General features: G+C 28.2%; 2 protein-coding genes across 2 annotated transcripts; both read right to left on the minus strand.

Moving 5' to 3' along the window:
* Positions 1–119: 119 nt before the first annotated feature.
* LOC145751174 (exportin-7-B-like) lies at positions 120–13,257 on the minus strand. Its single transcript, XM_082567274.1, has 26 exons — positions 13,124–13,257; positions 12,359–12,505; positions 11,923–12,016; positions 11,629–11,795; positions 10,691–10,900; positions 10,040–10,215; positions 9,379–9,523; positions 8,864–9,061; positions 8,099–8,220; positions 7,599–7,698; positions 7,244–7,334; positions 6,724–6,859; positions 6,151–6,259; positions 5,955–6,028; positions 5,581–5,725; positions 5,101–5,203; positions 4,789–4,885; positions 4,597–4,698; positions 4,273–4,354; positions 4,032–4,140; positions 3,546–3,760; positions 2,854–2,992; positions 2,125–2,318; positions 1,803–1,901; positions 1,567–1,703; positions 120–1,146 (listed from the first exon to the last, which is right to left on the minus strand). Exons 1-26 carry the CDS (start codon positions 13,130–13,132, stop codon positions 1,020–1,022), a joined length of 3,327 nt encoding a protein of 1,108 aa, XP_082423400.1. The 5' UTR covers positions 13,133–13,257; the 3' UTR covers positions 120–1,019.
* A 1,556-nt stretch (positions 13,258–14,813) lies between these two features.
* LOC145749596 (uncharacterized) lies at positions 14,814–16,757 on the minus strand. Its single transcript, XM_082565409.1, has 4 exons — positions 16,643–16,757; positions 16,149–16,420; positions 15,930–15,998; positions 14,814–15,774 (listed from the first exon to the last, which is right to left on the minus strand). Exons 1-4 carry the CDS (start codon positions 16,651–16,653, stop codon positions 15,656–15,658), a joined length of 471 nt encoding a protein of 156 aa, XP_082421535.1. The 5' UTR covers positions 16,654–16,757; the 3' UTR covers positions 14,814–15,655.
* Positions 16,758–17,682: the final 925 nt, after the last annotated feature.

Consider the following 17,682-nt stretch of genomic DNA (forward strand, 5'->3'; position numbering starts at 1 on the left):
TGTTAAGTCGCACATTCGACTTTCCCACATCGGGGATAAAGATATACACTAAAAAAAGTAGAAAAAAATTGATTTATTGCAAGAACGAAAATTAGAACACAGCACAAGATGAACGTCATATCACAAATTAGAATGACGTCATTGTTACATAACAAAGGCAAAAATATTCGAACTACTTTGAAAAACTTAGTCTGTAAATTTTAATAAAAAAATTACAAAAACATTTTGTTTTTAACAAATGTAATTATGACATCATCAAATAAATTGCTTACGTAGCTGAACATAGAATATGATGTAACATGTACTACAGAAGATTTCAATAAATAACAAGAAGCAAGAATCGTCGAAGCAGCTTAACACTTTATTGAATGAAAAATTTATTTTGTTTTAAATAAAAATTCCAAATTTTATACAATTTGTATTAAAAAAAGTTTTAATTAGTTTAAATTAATATTTCTTTGGAGATTTCTGCAGAAGTTTGAACTAAAGGAAAAATGTGGGGACGCGGAATTTGGGGGAATGAAAAATACATGAAGCTAAAAAAGGAAAGGCGGAATCTTAAAAAAATAAAACGCGAAAAATCCGTTGACTGTTTATTAAATTTGTATTAAAATTATTTTAAAAATTAAACTGTATCACCCGAAAGATGGTTAGGGTTAAAAATGTCTTATTATCAGTATTAGGTTTTTGATCAAATGACAGCATCCTTAAATAAACAGCCAACGAAATTTCCGCGTTTTCCGCGTTTTATAGTTTAAGATTCAGCCTCTCCGTTTTACGCTTTCCTTCAATTTTCGTTCCCTCATTTTCAGACGACCCCAAAAAATGCATAGAACAACGTCACAGTATTTCTAATTATCACGTCATAAGAACGCACTAGTGACGTAATTACTCATAACATTATTACAACACAGCATAATTATTCAAGAATATTGTGACGTCATTATCAAGTGATTGTAATAGTGTTATCAATGTCAGGAAACAATGACGTCATTAAGGACAAGACAGTCAGGTCGTTGTTACGTCATCATGTTCGAATTAGAAGTAGTAAGATCAAGGCCTTCGTTATTTGTTGAATTCCTGGAGGATTGAGATTTCAACATCTCGTTGATATCCCGTCGGAACATTGGAAGGTTTTGGGTGAAACTGGAACAAGAAATAACCCTTTATGATGTCATAGGGCGTTTTTAGGGGGTAAAATAACCAACCCACACACTCAGTTGCATGAAAAAATTTTATTCAATTTTTCACACAAGAAGTATTGAAACCTCTCTATAAAACTATTTTAATTTATGGGAAAATTTGTGCAAATATGTTAAGGAATTGTGTGATTTTTGTCATCAAACGGAAGCAATTTTCTATTTTCATTGGGGATATTCGTGTTGGTACAGCGTTTTTTGGCAATGCATAACTTTATAAGCATTTTATAAGCAGTACTTAAACACTTGGCTTAAAGGACAAATAAATGTTGGTGGGGTTCAAACCCAAAACCATACGGCCCCTAATATGCTGCAATTTTTAAAAAAAATCACAACCTTTAAGGTCAAAAATTAAATTTTAACTCACCGGTCTCTAGTTTTTGAGTGTAAATTCTTCTCGATTCCCGACATTAAGTGGTTAAAAGCCTCCCTCACTGTCTCCTGATTTAAAGGACCATGGTCAACACTTGATTCACAAATTGATTTCTCTAATGAGGCCAAGTACTAAAAATAGAAATCTAATTATAACGGAGCTTAGTAATATTCCAAACTAATCATTTTTATCAAAAAAAATTTTTTACAACAATTTTTTTTTAAACTTACATCTTGGTTGAGTAAAATAAGTCCAAGTAAAGGTCTTGACATACTCCATTGGTTCCTACAATCTTCAAACATAACTGTATGCAGAACCAGTGATAATGCCTGAAATCAAAACGATAACTAGTTAAAGTCTGCAGTAAAGTAAAGTTGTTAAACAAAGTAACACAAAGCTTTAATACACGAGGTCCTGGGTTTGATTCTGACTGCTTTTAAACTGTATAGCACTTAAGTAAGGTGCTGTAAACCGCATAAACTTAAGCTGAGCCTACACTTTGCTGAGCAGCTTAATGAACTGATTTCTTAATTTTTAAAACTGTCAACTTACTCTTTGTAGTATTTCTGGTCTCTCGTTCATAACTTGTAGAAAATGATGTTCCCGTTGTCGGGCAAGGTTGTCATGGGGTTTGGTTACCGAGGCAACATCACCGTTGCTAAGATGGGGTCCACGTGCGATGATGCGAAACAAAAAAGTGACAATATGGTCCAATGCAGTACAACAATTTGTGCAAATTGAAGCATCTAAAAAAGTTAATTTATTTTTTTTATTTTTACATATTCCTTTGAGGTGATAGGTTCTATATTTTTATTTGGTGTGCCGTTAATGACATGTTTAAGTTATCTGTAAACACCGGGCTCAAGGGCAAATAGTGTGGCATTGGTGCGGCTCGAACCCCAAACCTTTTGGCTCGTAATCTGCTGCCATGAACGCTTAACCCTACTACCGGACTTTATTTTAGTTTTTTAGAACAATGGAGCTCAGTGAATAATGGAGCTCAGTGAATGATATATATGTGATGTCCATTTAATGGGTCTACAAAATAAATAAAACTGCTGCCTGTGGTGCACAGGTAAATTATAAGGGACAAATATTAGTTGTGACCATATATAAGACAATTAAAATGTACAAAAAGTAATAATTATAGGTGTATGAACAAAAAAATGCAAAAAATCAAAAATTAATTCAATGGGTTAATTTTGTGTTTGTTTTTAAACTAATTTTAATATTTTTTTCCAAAATTGAATTAAAAATCAATGTTTCCAAAAATATTTGTACCTAAAGCAGTGATTCCATCGGTAATGGTAGCACAAAGATGATAAATAATTTGAGCTGGCAACCCTGCCAGAAAGGTCATGTGATCTTGGGTGATTAGTTCAAGCAGATTGTAATATGATGAACTTAACTTTGGGTAATCCTAAAAAAAAAGTAAACAAAATCTGTAAAAAATAAGTTTATTTAATCAAAAGGTTATATCCAAAACTGTACAACAGTTTGTTAACTTAAAAGTTTGCTAATATTACCAAAAAACTTTTAAACAACTAAAATTTACACGAAAAACTAAATTTTCAAAAGAACATTTCAATAAAAATTAGGTTAAAAATTTGCTTATAAATCAAGGGACACTTTCTAGAGTAGAGTTAGGGTAAACTGGAGCTAACAGAAAACGACTCATAGTAAGTAAAATCACAGTTTTGTGGCATATAGTGTTTGGCCAAATGTCTTTTAAGTGAAATAGTTTTCGGTAACATAACAGTACCCAAATTTAAAACATATTATATTTAAAATTGCTGCATTAAGGACACATAATAGTAAAGTATTATGACAAAAATTACAATATTTACCCATCTAAATGCAACATTTTTTAACACCTTTAAATAAAACATAACACAATAAAATTTTAAATAAAACATAACACAATAAAATTAATAAAACTGCACTAAACCCTATTAAAATATAACAAAACTCACCAGTAAATGGTTAATTTGAACCGACATCACAAGTTTAACAAATACATTGAAGGCATCTTCCAAAGTAGGATCATTATAAAGACTAAAAACACCAAAATTAACATAATTTCCACTCATAGCATTCTTAAGTAGATTAAAACACAAACTTATTCCTTTTAACTTGTGTGAATATAGTTGGCTTTTAGGGGGTTCACCATTAGTGAGAATACGAGATCCTACAAAAAAATTTAAAAATAAAATAATTAGAAAATTTGAAATTAGTTCAAGTTAAAATTTTAATGAAGGTGTTTTATAAAAATAACCTAATTATGTTACATTAAATTTTATAAATTTTTAAAAGTTTAAAAACAGATTCCAAAAACTAAAAAAATTAAAAACTTAATTTTTATCTAAAAACTAATTTTGAAAACTTTTTTAGATTTTTATAAAAATTTTTATAAATTTTTTGAAATTTATTTTTATATATTTTACTACACTTAAACTCACCAAATGAGCACATAATTTTGCTTGCAACTTTAAATAATAAAATCCCATTTGGTGATGAAACGTCGACGATTAATCTTTGTCCTCGATTTAAAACCATTTCAATAAATAACTAAAATAAAAAAATAATTTCAATAAACAACACACACACTGACATTTTATTATTTTTTTAATGATTTATTTACCACAAAAACTCCTTTTAATTTTTTTAAATTTACATTTTAAAACAAAGCTTGTAACTTACCTTTAATACAGGGGTTGTGACTGAAGGGTCATGACCCCAAAGTTCGATCGAGGTTTGAAGAATATCAGTAAAAGTTGGATAACTAAAAATTAAAAATAAATTATTTAAAAGTAAGTCAAAAAATGACAAATTTACATAGGTAATAGGGCTTAGTATATATTTGTATATCCAATTTATAAGCCCATTAAATAAAACTGCCGTTTATGGTGCATTGGTAAACTATAGAAGGCAAATATTAGTTGTGATTTGCAACCATATCAGAACAAATAAAATGTCGACTGTAGAGCATCTATTGACTAATGTTTATAATAACTTTGAACTTACATTATATCGAACAGCATGGAGTAACTGTTTTTAGTGTTAAAAGCGTAGGTGATTCCCCTAATATCACGTGCCAAACCAATCAACGTTTTCATTGCACAATCACTAGAAAAAAAATTAAAATCAAAAAAACAATTCAAGTTTAAATTAAATTTAAAATTTAAAACACAAAAAATAACAAATTTTGAACCCTACTTGTTTAAATTAATTGAGTTTTGTAACATTTGTTTTAAGTTGGACATCGTTGTTGTCATGGGCAACATAAACCTGGTTAACCTTTCTTCATCTTCACCTAAAAACAAAAACAAATAATTAATTTTTAATATTTTAATTTGTCGCTATTTTTTGTCCTCAATTTAAACTAAAAAACAAAAAAATTTAAAATGATATTAAAAAAAAACTCAGTCTTTAGTTGAATCAGTTTAAGATCCTAACCTTAAGTTATTATTAATATTTTTTGTTAATTATCTAAAGTTTAATTAACTTAATTAAAAAGTTTAAACGAACCTAGATCGACCATAAGCAACCTTCCAAGTGAGGTATAAAACATTGTTCGATTTCTTCCTGTGGTGGTTTTAGATTCGATGTTTAAGAAGGGAAAATGAGAACTCTAAAAATCAAAAAAAAATATGATTTAAAAACAGCTATTTTATAATTTTTTTATATTTATTTGTTATCAATGTGGGAAGGTTGACTTGAGTAACATTTGTTATCCTGCCCCAGTCTCAAGTTAACTTTGGCAGTTTGAAATATTATAAATTATAATTGCCCAATAATTAAACTGCCGATTGGATTTTGGATCAGCAAGAGTTATACCGTTTATAGCACCTTACTCAAGGGCACTACATCATAAAAGCAATGGGAATCAAACCTAGGACCTCATGTAGTGAAGCCAAGTGTTCTTACCACTACACTGTGGATACACATATTTCTAAAACTCACAAATTTAGTAAACTTTAAGTTAAACAAAAGTAAACAATTGCTCACTGGATTGCTCTCCAGCATGAACTGCACAGCTTCCAGTTTCACCAACTTTCTGACACAACTGAATCCCAGCGACAGATCGGTCAACAATTGTAAAGTTCCTGAAGTGATTGGTTCACTGTTCTCCCAGTATTTCAAGTTTGTTATTCTAGAAATATAAACATTTATTATAAAAAAAAAACAAGTTTCAAATATGGCTTACCTATACCAAAAAAACTAACAACACATGGTTTTTAGATAAAAGTAAGGTCTCAAAATGCCCTTGGGTTACTTGTTGTTTTTATTTTTAATTATGTTTTAATAAAAATTAAAGTTTATTTTTTAATTTTAAATTCTCCTTTATTTTTCGCTTTTCTTTTAAGTTTTAAACAACTTACATTTTAGCTATAAAAGTGCTTAAAACTGCTGAGTCATCATTCAACTGCAAAACTTCGTTTAATCTTTTATAAACCTAAAATCAAAACAAAAAATTGAATCCAAAAAAAAACTATAAAAATATTTATTTCTTCAGGTTGTAAAAATAATATTATTTTATGTTAACTATATATTATTTAAACAAAACTAAACAAAAACCTTTGATGTTTTTTGGACTTGGTCCCCAATATAAATTTTCCGAAAATGTTCAAAAAATGTCAAAAATGAAAGTTCTATCGTAGCATACCCATTTCCTGATGCCAAACGACTAAAAAAAGATTTCATTTTTATCAAATTTAATAAAAAAAGGGATCAGCAACATCAGCATCTTTTGGTAAAATAATAACAATGCTATCTTAGTTCAACAAGTAATCAAACAGGCATACCCAAAAACTTTTAATTTGTACAACTCAGATAAAGTAATATTATAAGGTCAATAATATCTTAAATTTGTATAATTTCAGACATAAACTATAACAAAAATTTATTACTTAACCCCATTCACTTTACCACACCACCATTTACATCTATATATATATAAAAATAAAGCTTGGAGGTATGTATGTCCAATTTTTTGGCATACAAAATAAATAAAACTTCCATTTGTGGTGCTTGTGTAAATTATCATGGGCAAATATTTAGTTAAGAGTTGTGACCATATTACAACAATTTAAAATGCTAACCGTAGAGCAGGCAATTAACTAATTAATTAACTTAGTAAGTATTACTCACCGATCAGTAATATTCATAAGTTGAAGCACTCTTATAACTAACTCTCCATCCATACAATCATGCTCATCTGTTGCCGCAAATGAAACCCTTCCCGATATAACTGAGCCCACTATGTGAATGATCCAGGTTAGCTTACCTTTGGAATTTAAGTAAAGATTAAATTGGGATGTTTAACATAGGGTTAGATTGGTATTAGGAACTAGAAAGTTAGTTACATATAATTCTGACATTTTTAAATAGGCAAGCTACAAAAATGTGAATAATTTAAAATGCATAACAGTAGAAGTTAAAATTTCTGTGAATGTTTAAAGGCTTATTATTAGTTTAATATTACTGCATTTTTATACTTAATTAATTACAGATAATAGTAAATAGTTTTTTTTAACAAAATTGTTTTGTGTATAAAATCTTGTACACTTGAATAACTTATTTTAATCGTAAATTATTGTTAACATACTTGTATATTGTTAAAATGCTTGTGTAAAAATATTTTTAAATATTGGTTAAGATTGTAACAAACCTAATACAATTAAAAGTTGTTGGTTGTCACTATTTGTCCTCAACAATTCCTCCAATCTGGCAGCACATTCATCAAAAGTTTGAACCAATAACTACAAGTTAAAAAACTTGGTAATATAACATAACATCTTTAATAAAGTTAGTTATTTTAGCCAGGTTCTTGAATACATAACTCTATATAAAACTTATAAATTAGACCACCAAACAAAAAACTGGCAAAGTTAATTTTTTACTGAGTCAGGGTAACTGATGTTACTTTATGTTTAGGCTGTGTTGAAAAGACAACCCTTCCACATCGAGAATAAATAAACAAAATGCCTAGTTAAGTAACTTTAACATAAATCTTATAACCTCACCTGACAAGTATTACTATATTCACATCTAGCTATAGTTGATATTTGCTCTAATTGTTGTTTAACAAACGACATATCATCCAATGGATTTTCTATTCCATCTCTGTAACATTTAAGTTAGTTTTTAAAAAAAAAATTTAAAATGAAAAATCTGCAAAACTTTTTTTGTTTTTAAAGTCATATTAACGTTATTATACTAGTATTAACTTAATATTATATTATAAAACAAATTTATAATCTATATATAATAGAGAATAGCGGATGAAATATATGTATGTATGTATGTATGTCCAATTTAAAGACCTACAAAATTTAAAAAACTGCCATTTATGGTAAATAATCAAAAGCAAATATTAGTTGAGAGTTGTAGCCATATTATGACAATTACAATGCATTCTGTAGAGTGGGCTAATAACTACAACTTTAATATAGAAAACCTATTTTTTATTTACAAATTGATAATTACCCTGATTTAAAAACTTTTTTTAATTAATCACTGTTACCTTAATATAACTTCAACAGAGTCCAGCCTTGAATCGAGATATGCTTTTAATATTTCGGGCATATAAGTCTCAAGTCTATGTGGCTCCGGTGCTTTTATATAAGGAACACTTGCCGCCATTCTCTGTTCAATAAAAATATTTAAATTATTCATATTTTTATATTTATTCTTAATTTTGTAATTCGGGGTTCAGTAACTATGTTTTTTTCGAAATTTTATATGTCATTTTTTTTAATAAATATTTTGTAAATAATTTAACTGTAAGTTAGACAAAACTCTTAATGATTGAAATTTTTTTCCGTAAATATACAATTAGAAATATTATCTATATATAATAAATTTTGATGAACAATATACACGTACATTTCTGTATGTACAATTTATAGACCTACAAATAAATAAAACTGTCATTTGTGGTGTGTGGGTAAATTATTGTTGGCAAATATTAGTTGAGAGTTGCGACCATGTTGCGACAACTAAAATGCTAACAATCAATTTTATATAATCTTTATAAACTGGCAGCTTGGTGTAGTGACAAGATAACTTGCTACACTATATAAGGCCCTGGGTTCAATCCCCATTGCTCTCATGCTGTAGCCCCCTTAAGTAAACACAATTAACAGTATGAACTCCTGCTGAGCCAATACTTAATTAGCAGCATAATTATTAGGCAAATATATTCTAATTAATGTTACTCTATGTTTAAGTCGCATATTTGACCTTACCAAATCGAGGATAAAAATATACAAAAAAATATCCTTGTTACCTGCCATAAGCTTAATAAATAGTGAGCAGAGTTAGGAGAAAAATGCCACATCCTTAGTGATGTCACAGTGAAGTTTGCCACCAACTGCATGCACTCTCCATAACATGAAGCCTTCACCATTTCTCCTAGTTGGTAGTTTGCTTTGACGCGCGCCAACATGCGACAAAATTCATGGAAAGTTGCTTCATCAGACAATTTCTGCAGTTAATAAAACTTAGGTTGTAATTGAAAGTTTAAGTTGTTAAAAGATGTGTAAAAATATGTAAAGGTAACTTTTTATTTTTTTAGGAAAAATCTTAAATTACTTTTTCAACATCAATTGGGGTTAAAATTGGAATAAAATTATAAAAAATCTTTAAATAATAAAGCTTAGTGGAATGTACATGTAATTATTATTTATTTATATGCCTAAAAAATTAAAAAAACTGCCAGTTGTGGGGGCACAGGTAAATTTAATCGGGCAATTAGTTGCAATTAAAATCTGGTTTTACATGCAAGAAAAAACAATAATCAACCTGTGGATTTTCCAGTATTCCTTTTATACCCTTCATGATATCAGACAAGAACTTTGTACGTTCAACATTGTTAAACAAAGATCTTCGGACCGACACAATTTGTACCAAGCATGACATCACTACACTGCATAAACTTACTGGCAACCTGTAAATAATATTTATTTAAATGCTTTTAAGACTGAAGTCTTAAGGTTAATCTTCAAGCCATACAAATAGGTAGGTCCAAAAAATAAACAAAATTATAACTAAACATTTTTTTTATAAATTTTTATCCTCCATATGAGAAGGTTCCCGCAGTCGATTTGTTTGGGCGAATTATGAACTCCGATCCACCAAGATGCTACCGTAAGTTTTAAATTTTTTTTTTGTATATATCTTTATCCTCTTTGTGGGAAAGTCGATTGTGCGACTTAAACATAGAGTAACATCAGGTACCTTGACCCAGTCTTAAGTTGACTGTGGCAGTTTGAGATATTATAGATTATAATTGCCCGATAATTGAGTTGCTGATTAAATCTTGGCTTAGCAAGAGATTATATCGGTTGTAGCGTCTACTTAAGGGTCCTACAGCACTAGAGCAGTGGGAATTGAACCCAAAAACTTATGTAGTGTAAAAAGTGTTCTGACTACTACACCACACTGAAAAAAAACAAAAACTTACACATTGTAAAGATTTAGAAATAATTGCGATGTGCTAAGATCAACAAATGTTGAGCGCCATCCAGTGGGGATTTGTACTGTACCGAGATCATCACCAGATTCGTCATACGAAGTTCCGATAAAGTCAAACGACAAACAAGTTAAAGTTAACCTTAACACTGCAGCAAGAAGTTCACACTAAAAACAAAAAAGAAATTAATTAAAAAAGGTTAATGTACTAATTACATTAATTAATTATTTTTTTAATTGAGGCAAAACTGTTAAGTTGTCAATAGCTTAAACTAAGTACTAATAAGAAAATAATTAAAATATTTATCGCAAAACATAACTAATAACGAATTACCTAAAAATTAATCGTTATTAGCATAAAATTTTACGGTTCTACAAACTACAACACAGAACAAAAAATAAAATGCAGAAATTGCAAAGACTGTTTTTTTTGTATTTGGGCAACTAAAGACATTTTCTAGAAGAAGGTTTGGGCTGGGGTTAATAAAAAGTTTTTTATTTTTGGTATTTGGTTTTTAATTAAATGACAGTATCACAAATAAACAATCAACGCATCCTAGGTGATAATTAGTAAAACCCTAAATTTATATCATAAAATAAACAAAAAAACAAATGTATTAGAAAATAAAAACTAAATATTTACTCGATCATTTCCTTGTATGTTTTCACTTGAAGCTAGAGCTTGGGTCAACAAATTACAAGCAAGTTGAAATATCTCAAATAAAGTTGTGTCTCTGAACGAAGCAGTTATTTTACGATGTCTGGTTAAGGGCCGAGCATTATCTGATCTGTTTACATCAGACACTAACACGTTTAATAGTTGGACTCCAATTATACATTTTTCAGTATTGCCCTAAACAGAATGTAAATTATATTTCAAATTTAAATGTTTTTAACAAAATTAAATAGTGTAAAAAAAACATAAAAATTTGGATTTTTAAAAATTAAATTCGTATTATAACTTAATTTTAGGCACTTTAATGTAATTATCATGTTTATATACAAAAAATAATGAAGAATACCAATTTATATCATATATAACAAATTGACTTAAAAATAACTGGCATACCTGCAGCGCCAATTAGTAGATAGGCTACTTTTTTTTTTGTATCTTTATCCTTGATGTGGGAAAGTCGAATGCGCGACTTAAACATAGAGTAACATCAGTTACTCCGACCCAGTCTCGAGTTGCCTGTGGCAGTTTGGGATATTATAGATTATAATTGCCCGATAATTATGCTGCTGATTAAGTTCTGGCTCAGCAGGAGTTTGTACCGTTTATACCGCCTTACTCAAGGGCGCTACAGCATGAGAGCAGTGGGGATTGAACCCACGACCCCATGTGTGGTGTAGCAAGTGTTCTTACCACTACACCACGCTGCCGGTACTTGACTTCACTACATGAGGTTTGAGTTTTAATCCTCACTGCTGCTATACCATAATTGTGTATAATTTCAGTTAATGATATCCCAAACTGGCTAAGTCAACTTAAGACTTGGTTTGAGGTAACAAATGTTACTCTATGTTTAGGCTGTGTAGTCAACCTTTTTACATAAAAAAAAAATTGTCAAAAATACCAACTTGTAAGAACTTTGTGATGTCAGAAACGACATTGCGGAAGAACCATTCCTCCTTGGAACCATCGAACCATGACAACTTAGTGATGCGTGCAAATAACAATTCCAATTCTTCTTCAACAAAGGAGGCCTGTTTTGTGCCCGTGTACAAATAATTAAGAACGTAATTTCCTAAACAGCAAAAAAAAAATTAATTTAGATTCAAAAAAAAAATTTAAATTTAATAACTTAAAATTGTCTAATATTTATTTTATATTTTTATTTTTTTTCAATATACAAAACAAACATTCAAACGTACTTATATCTAATCTGTCCTGTACTGAGAGGGGAATCCCCTGTTTTGTTACCCTCTTAGTTAGAGTAGATGATGATATCAATAAAGCATAAGGAGACTAAAATAATAAAAAAAATAAAATATAATTAGAATAAAAAGTAATAATTTATTGCTTTGTATATGAAAGTGAAATAATATATTTTGGATAAGTTATGATTTACAAAAAAAATGAGATCAATTAAAAATGTTGAACAAAATTACAGTAACGATAAAAATCTACCTATATAAAGTGAAACTTAGTGGCTGATATGTATATGTATGTCCAATTTATAGTCACACAAAATAAATAAAACTTTTGTGGTGCATGGGTATATTATCGCAGTTAAGTATTAACTAATAGCTGCAACCATATTATGACAATTAAAATGCATATAACGACGATTAAAATTTTTCTAATTACCGCTGCACGTTGCAACAAATGTTGACATTTCTCCAGAACATGAGGATCGTTCACAAGTTCAACTAAAACCTTCTCAGCTTGTTGTCGAACATTCGAGTCTCCTGTTTCATACATTGCTGAACATATTCGTTCCAGCTCCAACACCTCCTAAAAACAATATTTTGAATAAAAACAGAAAACTGGACATTGCCTGTTATTTTAAATGGTTTGATTTCTACTTGCCGAGCGAAAAACCAGCAGATTAACTTTTAGACAATTATAATTAAACTTTTAAACTGGCAGGTCAACTTGAGGATAAGTGTTACAAATGCTACTCTATAAGTCATAAAGTTGGCCTTTCAACAATATAGATAAACAATTATTTATATATACAAAATTTGTGGAAGTTTTTATGTTCAAAAATACATAGCAAATCTTAAATTGAGTTAATATTTAATTTATTACAATCCAAACCACTTATTTTTTAGAATGTTGTCATGAGTTTTATTAAAAAATTTTAAGTTTTAGGAAAGTTAAAAATATATATATTCCAAACTAAATAATAAATATATTTAAACTATTTGATTCTGATTTGTTAAATAAAATAAACAGGATATTTTAATATTAATAATAATAATGACATAAATAATATTTTAAAACAATTTCCGGAATTGTTTTAGCATCCTGTAAAAATAATAAAATTAACATTTAGACAACAATTAGTTTATAAACAAAAAGTTTAACATTTTTACAAAGCATTTAACATCAAAATAATGTAAACTGCACCTGTTCCATATTTTGTTTTTTATCTTCGTTTAGAACAAAATCCAAAAATTGATTTTTTAAATAACAGATATTTTACGATAAACTAAAAACAAATATTATTTGTTATTAAAATATATAAAGTGTTTATCTAAGTCTTATTTAGGATAGCCTGACAATAATTGCATGCAATACAAAAAATATATATTGACTGGTTTTTACAATGTCTTAAACCAACAATAGTGCAAAGAGTTTAATTATTTCAAGAGAAGAGTTAGAAAAGAGGACAACTGAAAAATTAAACAACATAAACTTATCCTTTCTCAAAATGCTTTTTTAATATCCGTCAAACTTTCAACCTTAATTTTAATAATAGGGGGCAGTACTAAAATACGAGATGCGAGAAGTTTCAAGGTGGGGAAATACCGAAGCCATATGAACGTTAACAAAAAATCGCTAAATACAAAATAAGATGGAATTTTTATACCCTTCCCTTATCTTCCCTTGTGCTTTATATTCAATTTTGCATCATTCTTTGACCTTTAAAGTCGATCCGGCATCATCCCTCAGCTCTTTAGGTAAATACCGCATTCATCATGAAGTAAAATACAAAAATGTCATTCCGTAAACGCATTCCGCAAATTTTTGTTAACATTTACATATGGTCCCACACTATCCCACATCCTGTACTTAAGTATTGTCCATAATAGGTCACTTAAAAAAAAGTTGTTTAGAGAATATGTCTTTTTGGCTATTTAGGTAAAATTGTTTTCAATAACTGGGCTCTGCATGTTCAATTTATAATTCTACTTTAGTAGAGTTTGTAATATTACAATAAAAAAACATGATTTCAACAAAATTACCAATTTAAATTTAAACAAGTAACTGTCTGACTGTTTAAAAAAATACAAAACCCTTTGATACCATTTGATCAGATCTGCAGATAGTAAACGACGTAACGTTATAACAAAACCTTTTAATAAAAGTGAACCTTTAACAAAGTGTTAGTTAATGTAGAACCTTTTTATCTTGTTTTAGAAAAAGTATTAAAGTAAATACAACCCGCTTAGTTGGTTTGTTAACAAATTGGGAAAACGTGACTTCTGCATTTTTGTTGTCAGCGCAATGGAGTATGGACACAGCCACGTGACTTTTCATATTTTTTATTTTTTAGTAAACAAATTATATTAAGGATAAATCCAAACATAAGGATAAATCTAAACAGGATTATAAATTATTATTAGAAAAAATATTTTAAAGTTTCCATAAATGCTGGCTGCTTTGTCTAGTAGCTTGAACACTTTGCTACACTGCATGAAGTCAATGGTTTGATTCCCGCTGTTTAAAATGCTGTAGGGCTAATGGGTTATAGGGTAACGTCGCAACAACAGTAAAGTTAACTTTTAAGTTGACTTCAGGGTGGTTAGTTAACGTAACATAAAATTCTGTTATGTGATTTTCGTTTTTGTCACCTTTTTATGCATTTTAGTATGTTTAATATTTTATCTTTGCAATTTTTCACCCTAATTTTTAAATAGTTTAAATTCGTAAATAAATATAACAAATTACAAAGATGCAACATACATATAAATCAAGTTAAATTTTGCTAGTTTCTAGTTTGTGCTGCCTATACACGCAATTTAATTTAACACAATTTATTTATTAAATTTTTTTTTTTAATAACTACTTCAAAGTGCATATATATGTAAAGCAAATGCATTCTACTACCTACAACAAGAATTTGGTTAACTGTTAGAAAAAGGTTAAGGACAAAACATGCAACCCTTTATATGTGATGTAAGCGGGACAAAAAATTGGCTAAATACTAGTATTTCAATGTACAAGCTAAAATAAGATCAAAATGTTAAAATAAAATATTTACACATTGATTTGTTACAAGTAATACATTTGGTTTTAGCAATATTTAATAACTATCAGAGTTTAATTTATAACACATTTGAATTTTAAATGTAAAAAATTTGTATCAAAAACAGAAATAAAATTAATTGTATAAATAAATCTGAGAATATTAAAGTGCATAAAATTTTAAAAAAGGTGCAAAAAAACAGTGGAATTATAGTTCAAAAAATGGAAAGAAAAAAATAGATTTATTTAACAAATAAATACAGTTCAAAAAAATACGGTTGTAAATAATGAACTATAGTTTCAAAAACAAAAAAATTATATTAACAAAAAACATAAAAAAAAATTTTTTGAACCCATTTTTCAGGTGTTGATATCATGATAAACAATCGTTTAAAATTTGATACCAATCTTTCATGTTCGATTTTTAGATTGACATTAAAAGGTAAAACAATGCATATTCAAGATAAGAAGTCAGATTATAAATGTAAACTATAAGTTGTATAAAAAGATAAAAATATGATAGAAATAACAATGCATAAAGATTAAATCAAAAAATTAAAATGCATAAAAATTTACCAAGGGCAAAAAAAAAAACTTTACATGTTTTAACATAAAGTAAAACTTAATAACAGTTATAAACAATAACAGCAATAAAAAAAATTGAAACTACACTTATATTACAAAAAGTTACTAGCCTAATATATCTTTTACATCAGTACCTACATGGGACCCTGGCTGTGCATTAATCTCCTTCACCTCATCAGCAAATAAATTGCTATCAGTTATATTATTCTCACTGAAATTGTTAGCTACAATAAAATAAAAGATATTTAAAAAGCAATACAACATTTAGAGGCAGTTAATTTAAAGCATGCACAAAGCATTACTTTTAATGAAGGTATTTAAATAAAATATTAACAAACATAAAACTTAATATTATTCTTTAAATTTTTTTTAAATATACCAGTGGATGTTGATTTAATCTCAGCATTGCCTTCAATATGAGTGTTGTGAAATATTTGATTGGTATTTTCTAAACAACATTTAAAAGGGTTATATTAAATAAAGAAGATTATTTAATAATATAAGTCTATAAATTTCATTTCAAATATCTATAAAATGTCTTCTTAGGTGTATTATAAGTAATTGAATTTAAAAAATGTTTTTATTTTCTTAAAATTACTTTTTATAGGCCCATGCAAGGTTGATGATGAAGGACTGGTGCATAAAGAATGATATCTCAATTTGCCCTTTGTTACCTTGCATGTAAACAAGTTTTTAAACGAACATGTGAAAAATTTTCCAGCAGGGTTTGTGTCAACAGCATCTTTTTTTGGTATAATTTCAATTTCATAAGTTTTTAACACTTGGTACTTGTGTATTTCAGAATATGTCTCAAAATCATCATGAGTGATTGTAAGTTCAACCCTGTCTGTGACTTTGTCAATGGGCCAACTAAAGTTAAATTTCAATGTTAAATTAAACACTAAGGAACAACTTAAGTTATTTTAGTAAAATATAAATTTACAAATTAAAAAATAATGAATAAAATTTGTTTCTGTACCAAAACAAAAATTTATAAATCAAACTTTTAAACAAGCTTAAAAGATATATTATATATAAGTTTTATTGCAAAAATTTTTTAAAAAGCATAAATTAATTTTGTAAAACATTTACCTTAACTTCATCGTAAATATATCCGGTTTTTCAACTAAATCTTCTCTAATCACTAATTTTAAATGCGAGTTTTTCTTTTCTAAGTAGCAATAATAAGTGTGGGTCTTTTTAGTTTCTAGGTTTTCATATTGTGATACGACATGAAACCTAAAGACATACAAAACAAAACTTACTTTATACTAAAATAAAAAAAAATATTTGTTAATACAACAGCAGATTTACCAGTTCAATGTGTCAGTAAAAAATGAAATCCAGTTGGAATCACGATTGCCAACACGTTCATCATATTCATGTTCGGAATCTAATTGAATCCAATCTTTACCATCTTTGCTACTTTCAACCTTTAAAACTTTACATTTATAAAACAAAGCTCTAGCACGAATTTTTAATTAAAATAATTATAACATGACTTTAGAATCTATAACATGTTAATAACAAAAAAATATTTACAATAAAATAACAATCTCCAGTTTCAGTTGTTGTATGAAACGGGGTATGAAGAGATATCTTTACTGGTTTTTTAAACTTTAATCCGATGGGCAAGCATTCATATTGTTGAGTTATTATAAGTCTAGGATCATCCTAAAATAAATCAGGCTATAAGGTATATTTATCAGTTTAAGCAAACCTTTTAAAAAATACACATTCACAACTTTTTAAAATTAGCATTAATAGAATTCTAGTTTAAATTTATTTTGATAAGGTTTTTATCATTTTAAAAAAATAACATAACTCCCTTTTTTAAACATTTTTGTGTTTATTTGTAAGTGATTTGCAAACCTCATTAAATTCAACATGTTTGTTCCAAAGAATTGGATTAATAGTAATATCAACCCCTTCTTCAATTGCGTCTTTGGGAATATCAATAACAATTTTGTTTCCTTTTTTTCCTACTCTACCACCCCCTTTTCCAATCCATTTGGTGATACTGCTGGCTTATAAACAACAGTTTTTCCAATGTTTTAACAAATGTTAAAAAATCATACTAAATTATACTTTAAAACCATGTACAACAAATAAAAAACTTTGGCATGATCTTT

The sequence above is a fragment of the Corella eumyota genome, chromosome 4 (assembly GCF_963082875.1).
Source record: "Corella eumyota chromosome 4, kaCorEumy4.1, whole genome shotgun sequence".
Lineage (NCBI taxonomy): Eukaryota > Metazoa > Chordata > Ascidiacea > Phlebobranchia > Corellidae > Corella > Corella eumyota.

What these genes read in the sequence shown, in the direction of transcription:
- LOC145751174 (XM_082567274.1), bottom strand. An exon ending in ATTTGTTGCAACGTGCAGCG is followed by an intron (nt 12,017 to 12,358) that starts GTAATTAGAAAA and finishes TTATTATTTTAG; the next exon opens with TCTCCTTATGCTTTATTGAT. An exon ending in ACAACTTTTAATTGTATTAG is followed by an intron (nt 6,860 to 7,243) that starts GTTTGTTACAAT and finishes TAAATTCCAAAG; the next exon opens with GTAAGCTAACCTGGATCATT.
- LOC145749596 (XM_082565409.1), bottom strand. An exon ending in CTTGCATGGGCCTATAAAAA is followed by an intron (nt 15,999 to 16,148) that starts GTAATTTTAAGA and finishes AATGTTGTTTAG; the next exon opens with AAAATACCAATCAAATATTT. An exon ending in GATTAAATCAACATCCACTG is followed by an intron (nt 15,775 to 15,929) that starts GTATATTTAAAA and finishes ATTTTATTGTAG; the next exon opens with CTAACAATTTCAGTGAGAAT.